The sequence below is a fragment of the Copadichromis virginalis genome, linkage group LG17 (assembly GCF_057382275.1).
Source record: "Copadichromis virginalis isolate Kocher_CV1m ecotype Utaka linkage group LG17, C_Virginalis_male_GT1.1, whole genome shotgun sequence".
In the NCBI taxonomy this organism is placed as follows: Eukaryota; Metazoa; Chordata; class Actinopteri; order Cichliformes; family Cichlidae; genus Copadichromis; species Copadichromis virginalis.
In genome coordinates, this window is record NC_140634.1 from 26,465,335 (window position 1) to 26,491,408 (window position 26,074).

General features: G+C 42.1%; 1 protein-coding gene across 1 annotated transcript in view; it reads right to left on the bottom strand.

Moving 5' to 3' along the window:
- Positions 1 to 3,502: 3,502 nt before the first annotated feature.
- The window catches only part of lhfpl3 (LHFPL tetraspan subfamily member 3), a 60,548-nt gene continuing 37,976 nt past the window's right edge, over positions 3,503 to 26,074 (bottom strand). The window contains exons 2-4 of the mRNA XM_085436088.1: positions 15,193 to 15,423; positions 13,201 to 13,258; positions 3,503 to 4,613 (exon numbers count right to left, since the gene is read on the bottom strand). Of these exons, the coding sequence (XP_085292214.1) occupies positions 13,236 to 13,258; positions 15,193 to 15,423 (254 nt within the window). The 3' untranslated portion in view covers positions 3,503 to 4,613; positions 13,201 to 13,235. The remainder of the gene's footprint in view (positions 4,614 to 13,200; positions 13,259 to 15,192; positions 15,424 to 26,074) is intronic.

Sequence of the window (26,074 nt, forward strand, 5' to 3'; positions counted from 1 at the left end):
GGCTGAGCCTAGCCACCCTAGCTCATTTCCACTGCTTATATCCACCTATATTAACCTCATTCTTTCAATTAGACTGCTCAGAGCGTGTGACCATAGGTGCAAGTAGGAACATGGATGAACAAACTGTAATCAAACTTAGACTTCATGTTGCCAGATCTGAACACAAGCGGTGTTCTGTACTGGGTGTCTGTGCAAACCAAAGTTTGTCCATAACAGGCATGTTCGAACATAAGGCTGTAGATAAGTGCAAGTGGCACTAGGATACCCTAGACCACAGGGCATCAATTTTGGAAGCATATCATCAGATCTGTGGCCATACGTTCTGGACCCTTGGTTGAAGAAAGGTGTTGAGCTGTCAAATGATCTGTCAAGTGGTGATGAGTTGGATCAGGTGGCGGAGGAACGCCTGGCAGAGATCTTCAACCCTCACCTTGGGCAGAACTTCAAGTACATTCAGAGGAAGACTGGGGACATTGAGTCAGAACGGACCATGTTCAGGGACCCCTTCACCTCCATGAAGGTGCTGCACTGAGCTGTGGCTGCAAGGTGGTTGGTGCCTGAGCAAGACTGTCCAAGCGGGCTTGGTTAGCCTGTGGGACTAAAGAGGCAGCTGATAACTACCAAAAGGCTAACTGGAACGCAGCTCGGGTAGTGGCTGAAGCAAAAACTCAGGTGTGCGGGGAGTTCTTACAGGCCACGGAAAAAGACTTTTGGACTGGCTTGAAGAGATTCTGGCAATCCATCACGTGTTCTAAGAAAATGTGAAGTTTTTTATTTTAAAAAATATATCTTTCATAATGTGCTGCAGGGTTGCATCTGTATAGCAACCCAGATATTTAATCCTTTCTGTTATTGTCATTATTATTATTTTAAAAGTGGTATGTGGACCTTTTGGATCAAGAATGTTGATGGGTGTCCTTGGGTGGCAAGGCAAACAATCAGGACTCCTTCAGCTTGCTGTGGTAACAGTGACGTAACAGGAATTCTCGTTTCTGTTCAGAAAGGTGCAGAAGCCATAATATGCCAGCAGCATAGCAGCTCAATGTATTTTTAAAATAAGTATTTTTTTATTTTGATCGTGATGTTACCAAATTTATACCACCATGCAGTATTAGTATTAAATTAAGTATTTATATTACTTACTGTATTTCTATTAGCTATGATAGTTGACAATGTAGTGTTATTTCCCAACATTTCCAATTTATCTATTTATTTTTGATAAGCAAATGCTAATTATACTGTTAGTGTTTTACAAGCAAGAGTATTTTTAAAATATTAATATTATAAAAGAAAAGAGGCAAAAACTATACTTGATGTATTGTCACAGTGGTTATTATAGGTTATTATAGTACAGTGAAAAAACATCTTAAGCAACCCCTCATTTTGTTTTATCTATATAAATATTTCACTAGTGATTTACTGAAACACTTGCAAACGAAAATGGAAAAATGTAGCACACAAGGTAAAAAAAAGACCCCCAACTCCAAACAGTTTATACAATTCTAAGAAGCTTGAAAGTCAATGTTTGCTATGACAATCTTTGTTCTTCAACACAGGCTGAACTATCTTAGCCAAGCTTTCTTGTATTTTAAGTAGTCTTCAGGAACTGTGTGCCAGGCTTCTTGAAGGTCATTCCAAGCTTTTCTTTGGATGTTGGCTGTCTTTTGTTCCATGACAGAATCCACAGTTTTGGCACTAGATGGCTTTATTTTGCCTGAATAATTCATAGGTCAGTGTGAAGAGGCTTAACCCCTTACTGCCTAGTGCACCATATTTGATACATACAGTTTTTGTGAGTTTTTAAAGACTTCTACACTATCAGTGTTTTTCCCCTCCAAAAACCAACTTAAACCAGCTCACATCTACTTCTACGCAGAAATAATCTGAAAATAACAATCACTTAAAAATACTTAAATATAATTTGTTTCTTATTTCCTTTAAGGTCTTCAGATTGTTTTCAGGTACTGAAATGTGGGTAAATCACACTACAGGTCATCGGCTGTATTATGAAGTGCTTCTTGATTTTACTGTATGAACATAGTAGCAATTCAATATTTAATTACCTGAACTAACAATTGAAAAAAATTCTAGGAGAAGTGAGACATACGAGCTGAGGATGGTATGCATCTACAGGTGTAATGTAAAACTGATTAATCTCCACTTATTAACTGTGTTTACTCGCTAAAGATTGTGAGAAAACCTATTATAGGGGGAGTACTTTCTTTAGGAGTGCTTTATTATGGCTTTTTACTTCACTCAGTGATCTGGAAAAAAGGCCCGTAAAGGCACACATGCAGTGGAAAAGAAGTGCATCTTGCTCAAGTGCAAAACCTATATTTTTATTCAAGGAGAGAGAGGGAAAACAGAATAGAGTATGTGATGTCTTATGAAGCCATTTTTGTTATGAGTACCATGTTTTCCAATCTGTAAGTATTTGATAGCTGGTAAGTATGTTCATGGAAGATGATTTCTCTAAAGACATATTTAGCAGGCTACAATGTAGGTCATGGTCAGATTATAGTTTTTTTTATATACAGAATAAGTGCTAGTGCTTGGTCAACAGGTGTCAAGAACAGTAAGTAAATACTTACCTCAGGTCACATAATGTCAGGGGGTCACAGAAACAGGTGTAGCACTTGTTAGCAAGCCTGGCACAGAGTAAGGGCAAGTTTCCAGCAAACAGCATCTCTAAAAGTCCCTTATGAATCACTTATGCAGTTGTGATCAGACAATTGCAAATACCATCATGGGCATGAATGTCATGGTAATTTGGGGTTTTTAATGATTTACTTGAACTGCTCTTTTGTGACACTGGAAAGATTGTGCATCATACATCTTTAATTTCTTATCTGGCCATGAAACCGTTCTCCAGACAGCATTTGGCTTGCCCGTGTGAACATCTGCAAATTTCAGTCAAGGTTGAAGTTTCTGATTTTGGAGCAGGGGCTTCCTTCTTGGTCAGGATGCTTTCAGTCCATAAGGATATAGAACCTCCTTCACTGTGCACACTGATGCTAGTGTTCCAGCAGTTTCCAGTTCATTGCAGTCTTGAGCCTTGTTGCTTCCTGAGCATCCTAACCAGTTCATCTGAGGGTGACAGTTTGCATATTTTTCTGGACTTGAAATGATGATCCTCCAGCTGTTTAAGCTTCCTGAATGACCAAAGCTACGACCAACCCAGTTGAAAATGTGTGCACTAGGCTTAAAAGCCAGGTCTGTGCCTGTTTATGTTTTAGAGAAAATCCAAAACTATGTTAAACTTGGGGATCCAGTTCTTTCTTTTTTTTTTGGACATTCATGCCCAAGATGACTGTACGTAAACTTCTGACCAAAACTGTAAGTTATTTGTTAAACCCAATGGGTGTAGAAAAACAGATATGTGTAAGTTACGTTTTTCAGACGGGTATAAGTAGTTCGGCCTTCTGAGTAGGCCAAACCGGTAGCCTACCAACCCGAAGGCAACTAACCTCATCACCAAAACAAAAACACATAACCTGTTAAGTTCTTTTGCTCTTTCCATTAACACATTTATTGTAAGTTAGACTCATTTCTTCCTTTCGTTCTTTTCTTGTTGTGAGACAGCGAAGGATGACAGGAAACAAAAATAAGAAAGATACAACAATACAAAACCTATCCACAGTTCGAGTCCAGCACTTACTCCCTTTTTAGTTCCTCACAATACTGCCAGATTACAAGATACTCTATGGCACATACTGTTAATGGTACAATAAAATGACATTTCAAAATGTACAATTTAAAGTTAAGACAAAGCACAGGGACACAATCAACATACAGCTATACACAGATTATAGACTTTATATAACCAATGTTTTCGCCCTTTTAGTACTCTTATATTTTACTCTGCTTTTGCACAGTCCTCACCAGTAAAAACTTCTAATTACTACCATTTGATTCTATCACATCAAACATTTAATTATAAGAAAACAGCTGTGTTCTTCCTGCTCGCTTATCCAGCCTGTCATTCTCTCCAGTCCCTCACATCTCTGCAGACAATGCTCGTGTTTAAATTAAAAGGTCAAACTGTGTCGAAGCTGGAGTCCTTTGCAGGAAGTTTGTTGACGTGATAAGAAAGAAGATCTGACAGCCTTGACCTCAAGTCTGTTAAGACCTTATTTGTGTCGGTCAAAGTCTTGTTAATGCGTTCTGATTTAATTCGATTTGAGCGGATGCCACTCTGTGGTATTTGTCCAAACTGTGTCCTGGAGCTGATGTGCCATGTCTTTCACACTTTGTTTAATTTTATTTTTCAGCTGAACCTCTGCACTCCTGCAATCCTCGCCTCCAGAACAGCTCAGGTGTGATGATGAACCTACCAAGACAGGCAAAGTCTTTTAAAGTATTTATCCTGCAAAAATTAGCAGTTTGAGATGCAACTGAGGACTATTTTACAGAAAGAGCTTCCAGGGAGGACAAAAGGTCTCCTAGTCTCCATAATGAGGTTGTGTGGCTTCTTCCAGACTTCCTCCTGTCCTCCTTCTTCTTTGATGTTGATTCTCCACTCATCAGTTCTGCATCCAAGCTCCAAGGTTGACTAGGAGAGGAAAGCTGGATCCTGAAGTGACTTTACATCTAGGTGGTAAGACCTGCAGACACTGAGAAAAATAATGTAGAATCAGCTGACATTAACATAATTTGGAACCATGATGATCTTTAGCTTCCAATATTAAATGCCTTGTGGTGACTGTTGCTATGGTTTCGAGATATATAAATAAAATTGAATAAAATCTTTGTCTTTAAATCCAAGAGTAGGTCTTGTGCGCACATCATCTATTTATTATAAAAAATAATTTAAGCACATGATGTGATAATGCAAGAAAAATAATTGGCAACTGCTTGTAAACACAACAATTAAACTTGGCTCTTTCTCATCAGAAGCAGTGGGTAAGAAAGCTGGAGGGTAAATGACAGGAGGGGTTGTGATTACTAATTTTTTTTGTTTATTTCGTACTGGTTGGTTTCCAGTTAAGAACCATGTGGGAAGATTTGGGTGAATTCAGCCAATTCTCATGTTATAACATTATTCTGGGCTCTGCTTTACATGTATGTGTGTAGACTGTGAGTTTGTGGTGTCCAAGCCCTTAATATCCATTTTGCATCAGGGTGTGCTTTACCAAATTTCTACCCAGTGAACGTGCTGTGTCCTTCCGCTTCTCAGTTAGATCCACCTCTCGCTTGTGAAGTATGGTTGCAAAAACTGCCAAAATGGTGGCAGTAAAAAACATAATGCAAGTAAAGTGAATGCTTAATGTTATTGTGGCCTCTCAGCTCTGGTGTTCATATCATGACAGAGAAGATAAACACAAGAGGAGAGAATGGAGCAACAGTTATGTGAAACGGAGGTTGGAGAACAGGGTTCATGTGAGTCTATACAGGAAAATCTGCTTTAAACTGATGTACAAAATAGTTTTTTTTAAATTATGTATGTAAAATACATTAAATCTTATCAATAGTTCATACACTCAACAAAAATATAAACGCAACACCTTTGTTACTGCTCCCATTCCCCATGGGATGGACGTAGAGACCTAAAATTCATTCCAGATACACAATATAACCATCCCTCCCAAACAGTGGTCACAAATCAGTCCAAATGTGTGGTAGTGGGCACATCTGCTATATTGAGATAATCCATCCCACCTCACAGGTGTGCCACATCAGGATGCTGATCTGACATCATGAGTAGTGCACAGGTGTACCTCAGACTGCCCACAACAAAAGGCCACCCTGGAATGTGCAGTTTTGTCTCACAGCAAAATGCCACAGATGCCACAAGCAATGAGGGAGCGTGCAATTGGCATGCTGACAGCAGGAATGTCAACCAGATCTGTCGCCCGTGCATTGAATGTTCATTTCTCAACCATAAGCCGTCTCCACAGGCGTTTCAGAGAATATGGCAGCACATCCAACCGGCCTCACAACCGCAGACCTCGTGTAACCACACCAGCCCAGGACCTCCACATCCAGCAGGTTCACCTCCAAGATCGTCTGAGACCAGCCACCCAGACAGCTGCTGGAACAATTGGTTTGCACAACCAAACAATTTCTGCACAAACTGTCAGAAACCGTCTCAGGGACGCTCAACTGCATGCCCGTCGTCCTCATCGGAGTCTTGACCTGACTCCAGCTCGTCGCCGTAACAGACTTGTGTGGGCAAATGCTCACATTCGATGGCGTCTGGCACGTTGGAGAGGTGTGCGCTTCACGGATGAATCATGGTTCACATTGTTCAGGGCAGATGGCAGCTGAGAATGTCCCAGTTCTTGCATGGCCAGCATACTCACCGGACATGTCACCCATTGAGCATGTTCGGGATGTGCTTGACCGGCGTATACGACAGCGTGTACCAGTTCCCACGAATATCCAACAACCTCGCACAGCCATTGAAGTGGAGTGGACCAACATTCCACAGGCCACAATTGACAATCTGATAGACTCCATGCGACGATGTGTTGCACTGCATGAGGCAAATGGTGGTCACACCAGATACTGACCGGTTCTGGGTCCCCAGACCCCCAATAGCGCAAAAAACTGCACATTCCAGGGTGGCCTTTTGTTGTGGGCAGTCTGAGGTACACCTGTGCACTACTCATGATGTCAGATCAGCATCCTGATGTGGCACACCTGTGAGGTGGGATGGATTATCTCAATATGGCAGATGTGCCCACTACCACACATTTGGACTGATTTGTGACCACTGTTTGGGAGGGATGGTTATATTGTGTATCTGGACTGAATTTTAGGTCTCTACGTCCATCCCATGGGGAATGGGAGCAGTAACAAAGGTGTTGCGTTTATATTTTTGTTGAGTGTATATTCATCAGATTATGAGACCATATCTTCCCCCTGTGAGTGAGCTTATAATGGGTCAGCTACAAATTACAGAATAAGTCCTCTCCGTGAATCGCTACCTTATCGTGGTGGAGGGGTTTGTGTGTCCCAGGGATCCCAGGGGCTATGTTGTCTGGGGGCTTTTGACCCCTGGTAGGGTCTTCCATGGCAAATTGGTTCTGGGTGAGGGACCAGACAAAGAGCGATTCAGAAGACCCTTATGAAGAAAACATCGAGGGAACAGTTTACCCTGCCTGGGATAGGGTTACCGGGGCCCCGCCCTGGAGCCAGGCCATAGTCCATGGGGCCCGGCCGGGCACAGCCCGAAGAGGGGACATGGGCCCATCTTCCCGCAGGCCCACCACCCGCAGGAGGCGCCATAGGGGTTGGGTGCATTGTGTGCTGGGCGACGGCCAGGAGCGGAGGCCTTGGCGGACTGATCCCTGGCTGCCAAGACTGGCAATCGGGACATGGAATGTCACCTCTCTGGTGGGGAAGGAGCCTGAGTTAGTGAGTGAGGTTGAGAGGTACCGGCTAATCATAGTCGGGCTCACCTTTACGCATGGCTTGGGCTCTGGAACCAGTCTCCTGGAGAGGGGCTGGACTCTGTCTCAGTCTGGAGTTGCCCCTGGTGAGAGGCGGCGGGCTGGGGTGGGTATTCTAATATCCCCTTGGCTTGCTGCCGGTACGTTGGAGTTTTTCCCGGTGGATGAGAGGGTTTGTTCCCTGCGCCTTAGGGTGGGGGAGCGGGTCCTGACTGTCATCTGCACTTATGCGCCGAATGGCAGTTCAGAGTACCCAGCCTTCTTAGAGTCCCTAGGTGGGGTGCTGGAAGGTGCTCCACCTGGAGACTCTGTTGTCCTGCTGGGAGACTTCAATGCTCACGTGGGTAACGACAGCGAGACCTGGAGGGGCGTGATTGGGAGGAACGGCCTCCCTGATCTGAACCCGAGCGGTGCTTTGTTATTGGACTTCTGTGCTAATCACAGTTTGGCCATAACGAACACCTTGTTCGAACATAAGAGTGCCCATAAGTGCACGTGGCACCAGGACGCTCTAGGCTGCAGGTCGATAATCGATTTTGTAATCGTATCACCAGACCTGCGACCATATGTTCTGGACACTCGGGTAAAGAGAGGGGCTGAGCTGTCAACTGATCACCACCTGGTGGTGAGTTGGATCAGGTGGCGGGGGAGGACGCTGGACAGACCTGGTGCACCTAAACGTGTAGTGAGGGTGTGCTGGGAACGTCTAGCAGAGGCCCCAGTCTGTGAGATCTTCAACGCACACCTCCGGCAGAGCTTCAACAGCATTCTGAGGGAGACTGGGGACATTGAGTCCGATTGGACCATGTTCAGCGTCTCCATTGCCGAAGCTGCTGCATTGAGCTGCGGCCGCAAGGTGGTTGGTGCCTGCCGTGGTGGTAAAACCCGAACCAAATGGTGGACACCAGAGGTGAAGGGAGCCACCAGGCTGAAGAAGGAGTCCTATCGGGCTTGGTTAGACTGTGGGACTCCGGAGGCAGCCAACAGGTATTGACAGGCCAAGTGGAATGCAGCTCGGGCAATGGCTGAAGCAAAAACTCGGGTGTGGGAGGAGTTCGGAGAGGCCATGGAAAAAGACTTTCGGACTGCCTCGAAGAGATTCTGGCAAACCGTCAGGCGTCTCAGGAGGGGAAAGCGGTGCTCTACCTGCACTGTGTATAGTGCTGGTGGAGCGCTGCTGACTTCGACTGAGAAAATTGTCAAGCGGTGGAAGGAATACTTCGAGAACCTCCTTAATCCCACTGACACGTCTTCCGAGGAGGAAGCAGAGTCTGGGGATGAGGGGAATGACCCGACAATTTCCGGAGGCGAGGTCACTGAGGCAGTTAAACAACTCCTTGGTGGTAGAGCTCCTGGTGTGGATGAGGTCCGCCCCGAGTTCCTGAAGTCTCTGGACGTTGTAGGGCTGTTCTGGTTGACTCGCCTCTGCAATTTTGCGTGGAGATCAGGGGCAGTACCTGTGGACTGGCAGACCGGGGTGGTGGTCCCCATCTTTAAGAAGGGGGACCGGAGGGTGTGTTCCAACTACAGGGGGATCACACTCCTCAGCCTCCCTGGGAAAGTCTATGCCAGGGTGCTGGAAAGGAGAGTTCGTCCGCTAGTCGAACCTCGGATACAGGAGGAACAATGCGGTTTTCGTCCTGGTCGCGGAACACTGGACCAGCTCTTTATCCTTTCAAGGATACTTGAGGGTGCATGGGAGTTTGCCCAACCAGTCTACATGTGTTTTGTGGACTTGGAGAAGGCATTCGACCGTGTCCCTCGGGGTGTCCTGTGGGAGGTGTTGCGGGAGTATGGGGTGTCTGGCCCATTGCTATGGGCCATTTGATCCCTATACAACCGTTGCAAGAGCTTGGTTTGCATTGCCGGCAATAAGTCGGACTCATTCCCGGTGGGTGATGGGCTCCGCCAGGGCTGCCCTTTGTCACTGATTCTGTTCATAATTTTTATGGACAGGGTTTCTAGGTGCAGCCAAGTGGTGGGGGGCTTTCACTTCGGTGGCCTCAGAATCTCATCTCTGCTTTTCACGGATGATGTTCTGTTGACTTCGGGTGATGGCCTCCAGCTCACACTGTAATGGTTCGCAGCCGAGTGTGAAGCAGCGGGAATGAGGATCAGCACCTCTAAATCTGAGGCCATGGTTCTCAGCTGGAAAAGGGTGGAGTGCCCACTCCGGGTCAGGGATGAGTTCCTGCCCCAAGTGGAGGAGTTCAAGTATCTCGGGGTCTTGTTCGCGAGTGATGGGAGAAGGGAGCCAGAGATCGACAGACGGATTGGTGCTGCGGCTGCAGTAATGCAGACGCTGCACCGGTCCGTCGTGGTGAAGAGGGAGCTGAGTGTAAAAGTGAAGCTCTGAATTTACCGGTCGATCTACGTCCCTACCCACACCTATGGCCACGAGCTGTGGGTAGTGACCGAAAGAACGAGATCGCGGATACAAGCGGGGGAAATGGGCTTCCTCCGAAGGGTGGCTGGCCTCTCCCTTAGAGATAGGGTGAGAAGTTCGGTCATCCGGGAGGGGCTCAGAGTAGAGCCGCTGCTCCTCCACATCGAAAGGAGACAGCTGAGGTGGTTCAGGCATCTGACAAGGATGCCTCCTGGGCGCCTCCTGGGTGAGGTGTTCCGGGCATGTCCCACTGGGAGGAGGCACCGGGGCAGACCCAGGACACGCTGGAGAGATTATATCTCTTGGCTGGCCTGGGAACTCCTTGGTGTTCCCCTGGATAAGCTGAAGGAGGAGGTGGCTGGGGAGAGGGAGGTCTGGGCTTCTCTGCTTAGGCTGCTGCCCCCGTGACCCGGCCCCAGATAAAGCGGATGAAGATGGATGGATGGATGGAAGTCAAAATCTTTTCCTAACATAAGATTTGAATTGTAAAAATTTGATTCTTTTTGGCCTTTGAATATTTTAAGGACTCATTTTGCAGTATTTATTTAGACCCTTCATACTTAGATCAAAATTTTTTTGGGGGGGGGGGCAAAAAATACCTCAGAAATTGCAACAAACTGTAATCTGTATGTTATTTTTATCTTTATATAAATGCATAATATGCAGTTTAGACTGTATGCACACATAAAGATGCTCAGGTAAATGCCCCATGTTACATACTAAGGTTTAGAGAGCTTCATAAACTTATTACAAGACTTATTCTTATACGAAAGAACAGACAGACTGATTATTTTCAACTGTTTTCTTTCATCTCTATTTTACAGATTTTATGCATGCTTCACATTTTGGTTTAAATAGAAGCTGACGTGACATTGTTAAAACACACACCATTTCTCATCGTTTCTCTATTGACTTAGATTACTAAATGTGGCTTAACTCACAGTTAGTGTGGCCGTATAGTGGTATGATAAAAAGCGCCTGTGCTCGCCTGCAGTCTGAGAGCGTTGCCTGAGTTTAATTGCTGATTGTCTGCACCTGACAAGGGGTGGATAACAGCATGCCTGAGGTTGGCAAACTCTGGTGTCCTGGATTTAATGTTAATATTTGGCTCATATGCTGCAACATAAAATGGAGACAGACACCAGCATTTTTAGAAATGTTATTTTATGAGTCGAAAAAAAAGTTGATTTTTTAAGATTTTTATAGATAAACACTATAATATACAGTTCTGTACAAAGTCTTGAGTTGCCTCAAAATTGTTGTCATTTTTTAAAAAGTGGTTCTGAGCAATAGTTCTCCAAGCTTTCTGAAGGTCTTTCAAAGTTTTCAGTCCAGTGATTGTACCTGACCATTTTCAGTGGAAAGTCTTTTTTTGTTGTTGGTTGAAACACTCAGCATTGACTTATAAAGAATGAAGAAGCTTCTTCAGTTCAGAACTGAAGAAGCTCAGAACTGAAGAAGCTTCTTGGATGAGAGGTGAAAGGTGTTCACTAAACTTGAAGAAGTCCAGTTGTTTTCTTTCCAAGCTCCATATGCATACCAGGATAGAAAAACACACACAATGAAACACTTATTGGCCTCCCCAGAACCCAGACCTACATTGCTGAAGCAGTGTGGGATTATCTGGACAGAAAACAGAAGAAAGGGCAGCCAACATTCCAACAAGAGCTTTGAGTGTCCTTCATAAAGCTTCGAGAGCTACTTAAAGAAATTACAAGAAAGCATGGCTTCAGGCTGCGTTGAAGAAAAAAGGCAGTAACACCAAATATTGACTTTCAAGCTCATTAGAGTTGTACAAACTCCACTTTTGCCTTATATACTCAGTTTCCATGCATGCACATTGTTCAATAAGTTGCTGTAGAACCTAAAGAAGTGACGGGTTGCTCACAATACTGCACATTTCTGAATGGATATATGAGAGGTATACGCCCCATCATCTTATTCAATTAAGAGTGCAAGCTGGGGCACTCTTAACCTAACCAATGCCTATCTTTGAACTCTGTAAGGAAGCTAGAGTACCCATGGGTATGTCCCCAATTGACCAGTAGATTCAAACCAAGGACTTTCTCTATGTGAGGAAACAAAGCTAACTGTCTCACTGTGCTGCCCCAGCAGGAGACATATCGGGGCTAAATACAGGTCAGGCAAGTGTCTGGGCATGCTCCTGATCCAGAAAGACCTTCCATGATCTGGCGCTGTGGGTGTGGGCACAGTCATGGGTAAGGTTTTGCCACAAGAATGGCAGAAGTACAGTTTGAAGTGCCTCATCTCAGCACCTCTATCCAATCACATTTCCACCAAGAACAGTCAGCTCAGAGATGGTGCTCTCATGGATGTACAAGGCTTCAGCAAGAGCCGATGACAGAGTCTTGTACACTGTTCTTTTAGTGCTCTGACACCACTGGCCTGGGAATACAGCACGCTGAATCAGTTCTGAGTTGTACAAGTGAGTTCATTTGTGCTCGTTAAGCAAAATTACCAATCCCATCACTGACTAAAACCAATAAACCAGAACCGAAAACTACTCAGATAATCTGTTTGGGTGTTCTAAGAGATTAAAATTAGATACTGAGCAATGGATTTAAAACAAAAACATAAAACTCACCTCTCTTTTTTCAGTGTACTATATTTCAAATTACTACATATGAGAAGCCAGCATCAGGCATGCCGTTATCCACACCTTAGACAATCAGCAGTTAAACACCAAAAACACCAAACGCTCTCACACTATTACTGTAAGGTAAGTAGGGGTTGCAGAGGGGGGTAATGCGAGAGTTTGAACATAACGTGACAGACTGTCAAAAATATATTATTGCTTTATTATTAATAGATTATCATTTCTTATTGCTTGTGGCGACGGTGGTGGTGGTGGTTGTAGCTTAAAAAGTAAGACTGCTACCTTTCATGAGCTGCGGCCACTGTTTGCACTTCAATCAACTGCTTTAAACTTTCAGCCGCTTTAAACTTTAAAGCGGCCGATCGAGGAGATTGAGGTGTCTTTAAAGTTTAAAGGCACAGTCAACAGGCGAACTGACTCATGAGGCGAGAGGGACCACAGCCAGAAAATGAAGTCAGTAAATTAACTGAGTAATACAGCAACACATCTGCTGTTTCTAGACAGCTTTCTAACATTAGCCAGTACAGGCTCAAAAAACCCCAAGTTTATTGACTAATTTTATTACTCAGGAATTCAGGTATTGATTTGTAAGAGAGGCAGAATGCTTTAAAATTCATAGTCTCACTTTAATTGCCACGAAAACCTTTATTTCACCTCAATCAGTAAATTAGGCTTTTAGGTTTTAGTGGGCCTAAGAAGGAGAAAAAAGGATGGGATAAAATGTTTTTGTAATGAGGAAAGACATTATTATTTTTATTTGAATGTTTAGAGATTGTTCTTGTGCTCTACAATGACACACTTACCTGTGTGTGTGTTGCTGCAATGGCATCAGCAGACGTTATATGGCATTATTACCGCTCTCTGTGGGGGTGGAAGAAGAAAGGGATGTGAGTGGAAAGTATGAAGAAGTTGTCATAACCAGCAGGCGGCAGTATTGCATAACATTCCTGCCCCTACAGAATCAAACATCATACAATTAGCCCACCTCCCCGTCCTCTGATTTCCTCAGGTTTCAAACTTGGACAGGTGTCACAATCTATCCTCCTGAGTGACAGGATAAGAAAATCATCCCATTTACACTTCATCTGCTGTTTGATGAATCCCCCATTTTCACTTTGGGGATCATATTTCATCTACATTTGCCTCTCTCCCTCTCTCATTGTCCTCCTCGCCTCATTATCCCTCTCCCTCTGTCTTGTCCTCACTCTCCGGTCTCTAGGTTGATAATGGCTTCTTCCTCTCAGTCACTTTGCTTATATGAGCTAACAGGCAACTGTGTCCCGGCTGATAGGGTGGCTGTGATTCATTTAGACAGGCTGGCAGCAAGCTGTGTAAACAGCCATTAGTAATTCATGACTCTGTCCAGCATCCCCATTCTTCCATTCAGTTGCCCGTCTTTTTCTTTCTGCCCATCTCCGATTGCTTTTCATCTCTGTCCTCCTTCATCTGCATTCCTGCCTCCTTCCAGCCTCCTCGCGGTTTTAAATCATCCTCTTTGGGTTCGAGCGTAGTTGTCATTGAGCCCAGTCAAAGAAAGAAAAATCTCACTGGTAACAGGAGCAAACAAAACCAGCCGAGCAGGTGGTGTATAACGTCCCGTCTAATGTATGCAAATTAAGAGCTCGTGCATGTGAAATCATGCAAGCAAATAAAAGGCATTTTCTTTATTTAAAGCTGCTGCTGGGATGTGGGGAAACATGATGTCTTTGATGTGAGAAGAAAGGCCAGTTAAGCAGAAAAACACAGCAAAAGTAGTGAGGACTGAAGTCATAGGTTTAATGTCTCCAGGCTTGACAAAACAAACAAAATGCTTTGACTTCACCTGAGACTTTGAATACTTATGAAACATCCCCCAGGCCAGAAGTGGAATAAAATCTTGGTGGGACCTGCTGCTTATTCTCTTAGTCCAGCAGTCAAATTGATTTTTTAATAAGTTCAGTAGCACCTCTTTTGTTTTTCTTTGAAAACAGCCCGGATCTCATTTCAGGTATAATTGCACTGCAGCCGTTATTTGTTTGCTGTATACCCAACTGCCTCAATTACTATAAAATGGGTTTGGAAAGTAATAAAGATATTTATTTATTTATTCTTAGAAATTGCATTTGCAATGACGACACAAATCTGACGAACAACGGGTAATGACTTTCTGCAGGGCTTAGATGTTCAATCACAGGAAAACTTTTCCAGCTTATTTTTGAGCAGGTTGTATAAGTGTGCCTAACAACAAGTGTTTTGATGTGATTGACTGATTCATCTGAACCGAATTACCAGCAGGCTCATATTATCAGCCAATATTACCGATTTGTCAATTTATTGGCCTCTGCATTTATATGAAAATGTAAAAAATAAAGAGACAGGAGATACACCCTTTAACCACGTTATGAGTGTTGATGTTGCATAGTTTATCCACCAGAGGGCACTCTGCAGCTTCCCTGTTTGAATCATTTATTTGAATAAATAACTACACATAGCAAATATTAGAGAAATTTGATTGTGTTTTTGTTTGTTTGAAAGAAAATGTAATCGGCTGACATACTGGAATGTTGGTTTTGGTATCGGTATACACATCGATATCAGTCTTAAAAATTCTACCATACCATAGGTATATATATAATTTATATTGTTAAACCTCTCTGCACCCCTTATCGTCTTTTCAGACACTTCAGGTGTTGCCTAGGCTTAATTGCTAATTGATCACACCTGGTGAGGTGCAGATAACGTAATTTCTTGAAATATTACCATAAAACACCATAAAAACTGCCCCAAAGAGGAAGCGTGTGCAGGTGTCTTCTTACTGTCTCCTAGCAGCTCCTCAGACATCAGACTGTCCTGGCGGTTTCCTAAGACGAAGGCCAGAAAGGAGAGGATGAGAGCATCCAGGATGCCCATGATGGCCAGGATGTAGGCCCAGCGCACCGAGCAGGCGCCTAGTGTGTACTTATCCGTCTGTTCGCCACACATCCTTTTCACCTCGTCGCTGTCCCAGCCATCTGGGTAGATCATGCAGCCCAGAATCAGACACGTACCTGGAGCAGGAGGACACAGTGACAGACAAGTGATATTAGATGTCAGTGTTACACATTGCTGTGTAGTAATACATGTTATTCAGTGTACACTGTGGTCTGAGGAGGTGATGTAGGGCTTTATGCACATTTTAACCTTTAGGTATAGTAAATAAGCTGCATAAACTGACCTTTAAGCTGGGAAATTCAACCAGGATGTCACACTTTGATTTATAATTGGTCAAATTATGAATGTCACTGACTACAATTAATGTAAAACACAGAGCACACACATTCACTTATTGTGCATTCCATGATTTCCAATCAAGTCTGCTTTGAGAAAAAACTCGCTAAACTCCACCACCTTTGTTAAGGAAGAAAATAAACAGCCAAAAAACATATTGGAACAAAATTCCTCTTTAACAATGTGAGAGACTGATAAAGTCACACAGAAACAATCACTTCCAGTTATTGATGCTAAAGGTGGATCTACAGGCTGGTGTACTTAACTGTGACATTTTTTTTTCAAAGGTAACCTAAATAGCCGACAAAGCTACTTTGCACAGAAAGGAAGAGGCAGTCACAAAGTGCCTTACAGGATAAAATAAGATACAACAATACAACTGGAAACAAATCCCACAACTTGGAGGCCACATCTCAAAAACACGATCTTCTTTTGTTGTTAACCTGGACTGAAGTACCTCTAAGAAGCATCGATCAGCTCACTTCATACACCCCGTAGTTAGGTATGGATGTAGGCATTTACTAATTTAGGGAAGCATCTGACCATGAAGAGCTCTGAGAGTGAAAAACCTTAAACCTAATGAGGAGCTGGTGTCAACAGGACAGAATTGGTGTCACATGGGAGGTTTTAGATGACCTGGTGAGCAGTCTCATCTGTAAGCGATCCAGGGATGATTTGCTCAGGCAGAGTAAGAATGAATTCCAGAAAGTTCTGTTTTTCTTCTATATTTAAGGACAGGTAATTGTCTGCCATCAAATTCTTTATCCAATCTTAATGCAGTCATCAAGGACAGAAATGTGGCTGCATTCTGGTATCGCATCCTCTCCTCAGCCAGTGTGGGCTGCCAGTTTATGGTGGACATTCAACTTCAACTTTGTCTATGACCTCACTAGCCTGTAGTTTAGCTTAAAGTCTCTGTGTCACACACAGTTAAGTCCAGCAGCTATTTTTTTTTAACAAAGTGTTTAATGTGAAAGCATTTTGCTATGCAATTCTTCTCAAATATGTCTTATGGGTGTTCTCAGCATTTAAAAAAGGATAACTCACATTTATTTTGGATTAAAGTGGACTGCCTACAAGAATTTGGCATATACGAGTCCTCATGGTGCATTTCTGCATGACAGTGATGCCTTCGTGAGCAAATGATAGGACTGGGTGACCGAAGAATGATTATTATATATATATATTTATAGCCCACAGCAATGTGCTGTTGAAAAAGGCTTCATTCCAAGAGCCATCAGCTCTCATCAGGTTGACAGATGAGAATTTTTAAGCCAATGACATTTACATTTGTTTACTTTTTATGTTGTTCTTCTTCCTGTTTGTTGAGCTGAAGAAGAATTCACAATGAATATTTATTCCCTCTTAAAAGGAGACACATCCTCTGGAGTGCAGAGTCACCAAACAAAGTTGGTGAAGGAGGCACGAAGATGCCAGCACATGTCACACGGCACCATGTGGCGACTCGGGCTGCCTTCGTTAGCCGTCTGCTTGCACGGCTGACGTTGACACAGCGAGCTGTTACAGAGTAGAGTCATCTAACAACACTTGGAGTTGTTTTCACAATCGCACGCTCGCACTCACTCTCACACTCGCTCTCACAGTCGGTTGAGGCAGCGAAGTCAACGGTGAGGCTGTGGGGTCTGTAGTAATTGTGACACTGCTGCCAAAAGCTAAGTCAGAGGATCTGGGAGGGTTTGTGTGTGCATGCTTATGCTCATTTGTGTCTCATGGAGAGACAGTTTGGCCTTTTCGGAAAGGCACAAAACCTTCACGAGTAGATTTTTTTATGATGAATGATGAATTTTAATTCCTGTGCAGTTAGGCTGGGAGTCGTAGGGTTTTTCATCATTAAAGAAAACTTTTTAAAAAAAGCTGTCATTTGGGTTGAATCTGACCTTTGCTGGGCTGCATTTAGCACACTGCTGGGCTAAAGATAAAGGGGCAATCCACTGATTTTTATCTATAATTTAGCAGCCTTAGGCAGACGTATCTATGGCTTTATCCCTGATCGTCACTAAAATTTTAAGTGTGAGCCAGTTTTAACAACGGAACTTTAAAAGAAAGGATTAATTGAAATTGTGGTCTGCAATTTTGCACTTTTGTCATCCATTCCTATATTTTCTACCAATGTATCCATATATTTAAATGACTTTAATAATATATTGATTGAATTCCCCTTAGTCCACCTATCAATTTTCCTAACAGCCTAGCCAACAAGCATTGTGGGGGGGCTGAAGTCTATCCCAACTGACATTTGGCAAGAGGCAAGCTATGTTTAAATCTATCTATCCATCACAGGGATAATAGGAAGACACAGATAACTGCTGTCACTCAAATCCACACCTACTGCCAATTTAGAATCGCCAATTATCCTAACATTCATGTCTCTGCACTGGGGGAGGAAGCTGGAGAGAGCCCATGCAGGCACAGGCAGCCACCCAGAACCTTCTTGATATGAACTACATCCACTGCACACCCCAAATCCACATTACTTTATTTCAAATTTATGCTGAAGCCCTCCCTTTAGGGAAATGTGTATAACGTAACACACAAAAACATGTTGAAGCGGGTTTGTTCTCCTTGTGCCTGCAGGGATTTACTAATGAAGTCCAGGAACATGCACGTTAGGTTAATTGGTGCCTGTAAATTGGTGCTGATGTGAGAGTGTGTGATTGTGTGTCTCTCTGTGGTAACTAGTCCAGAGTGTGTCCTGCCTATCGCCATATGACTGCTGGGATAAGCTCCCTATATCAGATAAGAGGTTAAAAAAGATGGGTGGATGGTCTTTGGTATAAATATTTTATTTTATCATGAAGCTTCAGTGAAGAATTGGGACAGGCTGACAGAGATGATACAGTCCTGTCAGTGTATATTTATTGAAACATTTCAAACTAAATCAAAAAGAGGAAACTATGCCCAGGGGATGATATGAAGGAGCAGATATATTTACGATTTATGATGTTTAGTTATAGGAGTCCAAAGGGGGAAATAAATGCTACAGAAATTAAAATGAGTTAAGGACTAGCAACAAAGCATTTGATTGTTTTACAAAAGAAGGCTCTGGATTAAAAAAAAACCATTCTGGTCATCTGGGGCCTGTCTGTGTTTACTTTGCATGTTCTCCCAGTAACTGCATGGCTTCTCCTCCCACAGTCCAAACACAGGCTTGTAAGGTTAACTGGTTGCTCACTTTGGCATTTCATTAACAGAAAAACAAACAACAACAACATAAAAATACATTCACAGAGTCACTTATGTGCAGCTGTGCTTGCACAGTAAGATCCATTAAATTTACATTTAAAAGAACACTGCAAAATACTTTCTAATTAATAAACTTATGCACTGGGTCACCTTTACAAGGCACATAACAAGCTACTTTAAACCACACAGTTAACCTTAATGTAAAATTCTAAACACATTTTGTTTATAATTTTCTTTCTTATCCTGTCAAGATGACTCCACACTGTTTTGAGGTCCGGGCTCTGGGGAGGCCAGTCCATGACTGATGCGTTCCACTGTGTGTTTTCCTATCCAGGTGTGCTTTTACTGCACTGGCAGTGTGTTTGGGATCATTGTCATGCTGAAAAATGAAGCTGTTGTTTCAGATGCTTTCCAGATGGTACTGAATGATTTCATTTTGATTTCTCTTCCCTTACTTAATATTGGGTTTTTGACAGCGACCCTTTCACTGAGACCATTTCTGCTGAGGCTTCAGGGATCAGTAGATGATTGGCTGAAAGGACAGATGCCTGTGTCTGGATTTTTTCCTGTTTCTCAAGGACACGACTTTCCGATAATGTTCATCTGCTGTAGACAGTTTTTTAAGCATGTCACTTCTTCTTTTGTTCTCCACTTATCCAGTTTCCTCAGTTTTTTAAAGGCATATATGCCAATTTCCCAGCCAATAGCTCTTTGGGATATTTGGAAACAAAATACAAAGAAATAATGGGTGACTCAAGACTTTTGCACAGGAAAAATGGATTCAGATTTTCGTTTCTCATCCAGCAGTTCCACATGTTTTCCTGTGATTTTAACAGACTGCTTCCTTAATTGCTTTCTTTTTGTCACGGTGTGCAGATTGCAGATTTTGTCGTTATCTCAGCTGAACTGCAGGAAGAATTAAGAAGTGATCCAACAAATAAAAAGAGGAAGAAAAAACAAGATGACGCTTCAAAACAAAAGACAGCACATGGCTTCCGCATGCTTTTCTCATCCTAGCATCAGGGTCTTGTAAGGGATATTGTTTCTAATGTGAAAGCATTATGCCATTCACTGTCCTCACAAACACAGATGCCTAAACCTGTGTGAGTGTATGCACCAAGTTAGGACACTAATGTGAGCTTGCAGTAGCTTAAAAAGATGGATGATCTCTTGAAATGTCAGAGACTCATGCCTCTCAATCCTGCTCCTTTCCCTTCATCATCTCTAAGCAGTGAACATGAGAAGTTGATGGTACAGTAGTGACATGTGTAGTCTTTGTTATTCAGAGATGAACTACACAACCAGCCTTCCTCCTCACAACAGCAACAGGCTACCGTAATGATAACCAGTACTGATGTAAAAGCACTCTAATCCATTTGTAATGCCTACAATTCCCAGGAGGCAATGAGGGTATTGACTTCCCCCGCTGCCTTCCTGAGTTTGGAGATCAATTTCCTCAGTGTCAGGGAATTAAAGCAGCGTTGTGTTTGTTGGCAATTCATTTCTTTATATTATCTGTATTAGACGCAGCACAAACACAGGAACCTCAGAGTTCTGTCTTTTTCTGCAGGGTGGTTATAAAGCATTCATTAGGTATTTTTTCCTAATGAGCTTCCACTCATTTGGCGTCCGATCGCATTCATTAATATATTCCCCACTCGGCTTGTGATCGTGTCAACACAGAGTTCAGCACGTCATCCAAACAAAGACAGAAAGACAAAGATTCGAATGTGTAAAGAGTGAAATTCACAAGAAAACATTTCATGTTTTTTCTACTGAGGGTGAAAAGGAGATATTTTAAGTATTTCTTTATTTTGACATGCTCAAAGCTGCTGCTTGGTGTTTCCTTTTTTTCTTTTTCCAGCAGTGTTTGTCATGATCCAGGAGAGAGGATGCAAGAACAAACAAAATGAGGGAACAAAAAAAGCTTTAATTTGTTAGCCAAAAAAGCAAAATAATACACAAAAGTCAAAAGGAGGGTAACAAAACCAGCAAATTCCAAAACAGAAACAGGAGAAACACCTGCAGCTTTTCTATGTCCTTCTCCCTTTAACCCAAACATCAATCTCAATGTGTCACATTGAAGGTTGTCTCAATACCTCTGGAGGACAGTGGAGGCTGGCCTTAATCGAGGATACACAGGTGTGTCCTTTACCGAGGTGTTTTTACCTTTGCTGGGCTGAATGGGATCTTTTGCAGGTTTACATCTTGGACTCATTTTAAACAGAGACATGTTGGCTTTAAATTCTGATCATCACCAAAATGTTACGCAAAAGGCAGTTGAACAGCTGACAGCTGAAGTTTAAAAGAGAGGAAGCTGTAGGATACATAATGTTGGATGATTAAGCCCTGCTAGGGGCTGCAAGTCAAAATATCTTGATGCAACAGTTTTGCCATTCATCCGTAATCTGTCTCTTGCAGGTTTCCAGACATTTGAGTAATGCAGTACCCCTCCACAGTTATATGCTGACAGAAATCTGCCACCCTGCAGAGAGTACTTCTACACATTTCCTGCCAGTATATCTGACCATTTAACTGAAGGCTCAGAGGCAAGGATGTCTCACTTTATTACCATTTTATTGCTTTGATTCCTCTCTTCTGCCTCTTGCGCAACCTTGATTCCTCCCCTCACATCCTAGTCCCTAGTCCATGGCAAAAGCTCCGTCTAAAAAGACATTAGCTCATCATTCATTCGTCTTAAAGTGAAGTTGGGGAAAAGGTTGTGCAAAGAGACAAATGATAAAGCAGAACATTAGGCACAAACACAGGCGATATTTGAGGCGGGGCAGTAATTCACAGAGAAAGGAAGGCAGAGGAAAAGCAATCACCATGATACAACAAGATATCTGCATGGGGAGGCATGGTTGGATAGTCAATACTAATTCTCCAAATACTAAAGACAAGTAGTTAAGTGCTTCCTTTATTATTTCATTTAGCGGAAAATACGCTGAATTGTACATACAAATTTACAGTGATCTCCTTCCCTATCCTCCCATTTTGCTCAATCCTTTATTTATTGACTTGTTTGTTTGTTTGTTTTTCAAATTACTCATAAAATTACTTTATTAGCTTTTATTTATGCATGAGGATTATGTGCATGTGAATTAGGGTTTCTTGTTTTTTGTTTTTTGAAAGTAAAACCAAAGTAATGGTTACTTTATCAGTGATTTTTTTTTCTGTTGTACTTGCTTGGTTTGGCTTTTTTGTCTTAATAAATAGATTTCAAATAAAATAAAATCTGCTTCTTGTCAAAGTGTTGGCATGCATTCATATAAGCTCTCTAAATCAAGACTATGAGCTATATTAATTAATCAAAGTATGTTTAAAGTTCATTTTACTTCACTTTGCTTCAGTACTGGTCACAGTAATCCTAAACAAGTTGCAGTTTAGGATCTCTCTCCAGCAGAGGAATCAAAATAAAATAGGATTTATTTAATTTTAATAGGATCTGTACTCATTGTTCTTCAGCAAAGAAAACACAAGAACACAGGACTGTGACAGCACTTTTGTTTTTTCAAGTGAAAAACAACTTGAATACAAAAATCAAACCAAGAACATGATCGCTGAAGAGACCCAAACAAAATGTCCAAAATCACCTCTCAACTCAAAAAGAGCTTTCTACAAACAGCATTTTAGGAAATAGTTGCTGAAACTCAAACGTTTCACCATGTCCTCACCACTACATTAGTGATTACTTCTTCTTATTTATATCAGAGGATTTGGTACAGTGAACAGTCTCCTGTGTAAACAACCTGCTCCTGTAGGCTTTCTGCTGTAATATTAATAGAATAAGATGAAGCGCACGGCATCTCAACGGCAAGCCTTAAATCTCCCACAGAGCCAAATACAGGAGATCAAAGAGACACCGGGTTTGTCTTCCTGACTCTCATCTGAAAGCCTGGAGATATGCAGTGTTGTTCCAGGCTCCAGCCTCTGGTAGACAGAGGTTTGATGCCACAAAAGTCAACATATATCTGAACTAAAGCCAAATACACACGGTTCAGTCTTTGCACGAGGGTACTAAAGAATTAGAATGTATGTCCCTCTTTACCTCACTAACTGATCGCACTGCTTTCCTGTTAGATGCCATCTTTAATAGTAAATACTGTTTTTTCCTGCTTTCAAACATGTTCTGAATCTGAGCTTCAGATAATGTGTAACTTCTGTCTTCTGCTGTTATCTCCAAAGCTGGAAACGCTCAGACAAACATTGTTTTTTTTTCCTTTTATCCCCAAAACTGTCTAAAAAAGAAGGCTGCGAGCAATCGTTCATCTTCATGCCACGCAGCTACAACAATCCTACAGATGGCATGCAGCTAAAACAGTAAAAACATGCAGCAACAACAGGGTCAGCCTCTTCATCTCCTGTTTGATAAAGCCCCCTCATCTCAGCCGCAGAGGAGAAAGTAGCTGCCTGCACACAATCGCTGTCATGAATAATGAAAAATATTATGAAATCCTCCACCGAGGACTCGTGTCAGCTCAGTTTGAGTCTTCAAATGAGTGATGTTTTGAAACGGCACATACTAAAAGCTAACTGTGACATTTATATTGGCAGAAAGCAGCTGAGGGATCCAGGTTTTAAAGTCTCCTGATGTTTGAGGTCGACTTACGAAAAAATTAAATAAATAATAATAAAACAAATCGAGCAGTTCAGAAATGTTCCAAACAAGGTTCTTAACTGAAGGCCTCATTCAGAATGGCAGCACTCGCTGCAGGGGATGAGGAGTAATGAGCTAAATTTCACATTGGACTCCTGAGAATAACTCTCCACCACGGAGAGGAGATGAGCTCGATTACTCCCATTCCTCTCTGGTCACTCTGGAGACTGTACGCCTGTTTGGTCAAGACAGAATGAAAGAGATTGAATTCACAGACGGATTAATTTTGCTTTTTCATACATATTGCAATGGTAATTTCATGTTTTACTGTGCTAGCAATGCAGAAATCCACTGAAGCAAAGTGGAATTAACCCTGTGAAGCCTGGCACATCAAATAATGGGCAGATAACATGGCAACAACACTGCTAAAAGAAAAAAATGAGTCATCTTATCAGGGTTAGAGACTCACTTCTTCAGAGTAGTATCTAGAGACCAGATGATACCCGATGATCTCTCTATAAATAACCTTTTGTAATATTCAAATGGTGCTCTAGAACATCTTAAGCAGCCGTGCACGATAAATAATATACTTAAATGGAGAATTGTCCTTAGTCAACCTTCTTCCTCTCTTTTCGTCTTCTTCTCTCTTGTAGATTTTCTTTCTCTTAACATAAACAAATCATTTTTTGGTCTCAAATTTCAGATATAAAGTATTTATGACTCAAAGAAGAGAAACTTTTTTAAACACTTTATTTCACCTGAAGAAATGATTTTTTTAAAAATCCCTGTGAAATATTTCTGATGATAACGTATATATATGATCACAGGTTTAATTAAATGATCAAAGCACTGACTTTATAACTGTAGCATTATGAAACATAATCATGAAAAATACCTGTAGTTTTATATTAGATACAATGTTACGACATGAGAATATCTGGAAAGACTGATCTTATATTAAATTACTTATAATCTTACCTAAAAATGGCAGATCAGACAGCATGAAAGCAGGAAGTGGTGCCCCCACAAAGCCACCCTCAGACATGTGTTTATCCTCACCTCCTTTACTTTCCTGCTTTCCAGCACTATATTCCTGCTAATTTGTGCTGGCGGTCCCTACTGTTACATTAAAAAAAACAACAACAACAAAAAAAATCCAACCAAACAACTGGACAAAATGGATAAGTTACTCCACCAGCTGACTGCAGGGGCTCATTCAGTTGCCCCCAGGCTGCGGTCTTACTTGTGGTTCTCAGGAGTTTGTCAAAGTATAATAGTAGGGAGAACCTTCAGCTTTCAGGCTCCTCTCCTCTGGAACCAGCTCCCAGTTTGGATTCGGGAGGAGACACCCTCTCTACTTTTAAGGTTAGGCTTTAAACTTTCATTTTTGATATAGCATATAGTTATAGCTGGATCAGGTGATTCTGCATTTCTTCTCTACCCTCCTCTTTTCACTAGTGTTGTAATACAGCGGTCCCCAACCCCCGGGCCTCGGACCGGTACCGGTCTGTGAGTCGCTTGGTACCGGGCCGCGAAGGTTGAGGCTCAGGTGTGAAATGTATGGTTTTCAGGGTTTTTATCGGTTTTCAGCGTTATTTTGTTATCGTTTTTATCGTTAACTCGGTTTTCCTGGGTCTTTTCACGTGTGTTATGAATAAATCTTTTTTTCGGTACCGGTACTAGTTTTATTTTGTTGTATTTATCGGCGACACCTTAAAGGCCGGTCCGCGAAAATATTGTCGGGCATAAACCGGTCCGTGGCGCAAAAACGGTTGGGGACCGCTGTTGTAATATATGCCCCTATGTGGTAGGACTCGACTTAAGCGGTCAAAGAAGTGCAGGAGACTGATGCTGTCCAGTGTAGCAAGTGATTTATTCACCATTCTGTGGCCCAACAATATTTACAAAGAAACAAATAAGAAACTCAACTCTATAATTAACTCAATTCAAATAAACATAACTGAACTTAAATCAACGGAAATTAAGGTCAAACTGCACACAGCTACACTGACCTGAACCCTTCTTCTGAAACACCTGAGTTCGTCTGCTTAAATAGTCCCCTTAATCAAACACTTTCTCCCCTGGACTATTCCATTCAGTAGGTAGGTGAGATGAACATGATTATATTCATCCTCTACTACTCCTCTTGACTGGCAACATAAACTCTGGTGTAATCAATACATATCACAACATTAAATCTATTTCTTTATAAACCCTTTAAAATCAACTTTATTAAATTATAAGAATTCTTCCCCTCCTGCCCTTGGTCCCTTCCTGTGACCTCAGATGAACCCAGAAGGTATAAAGCAGGAAGTAGAACTACATTTCCTCCTTTTGCTTCTGGAAGACAGGTAGGTAAAGGTAAGTTCAAAACAATACAAATTAACAGTTGAAATAAATAACATGTTAACTTAACAAACTTGTATGAATTGATTTAAACCAAGATGTTATATTATATAATCTGTAAAAGTGCAGAACATAAACAAACCCGGGATAGTAGATGTTTGCCTATTGCAGATTACATGTGAAATATGGTTAAATCAAAACAAGAATGTTAACTAAGAATGTAGACAAATGGTCTTCTCACCCACTTTGTCACATCCTATTTCTTCCCATAGTTTGTTTTG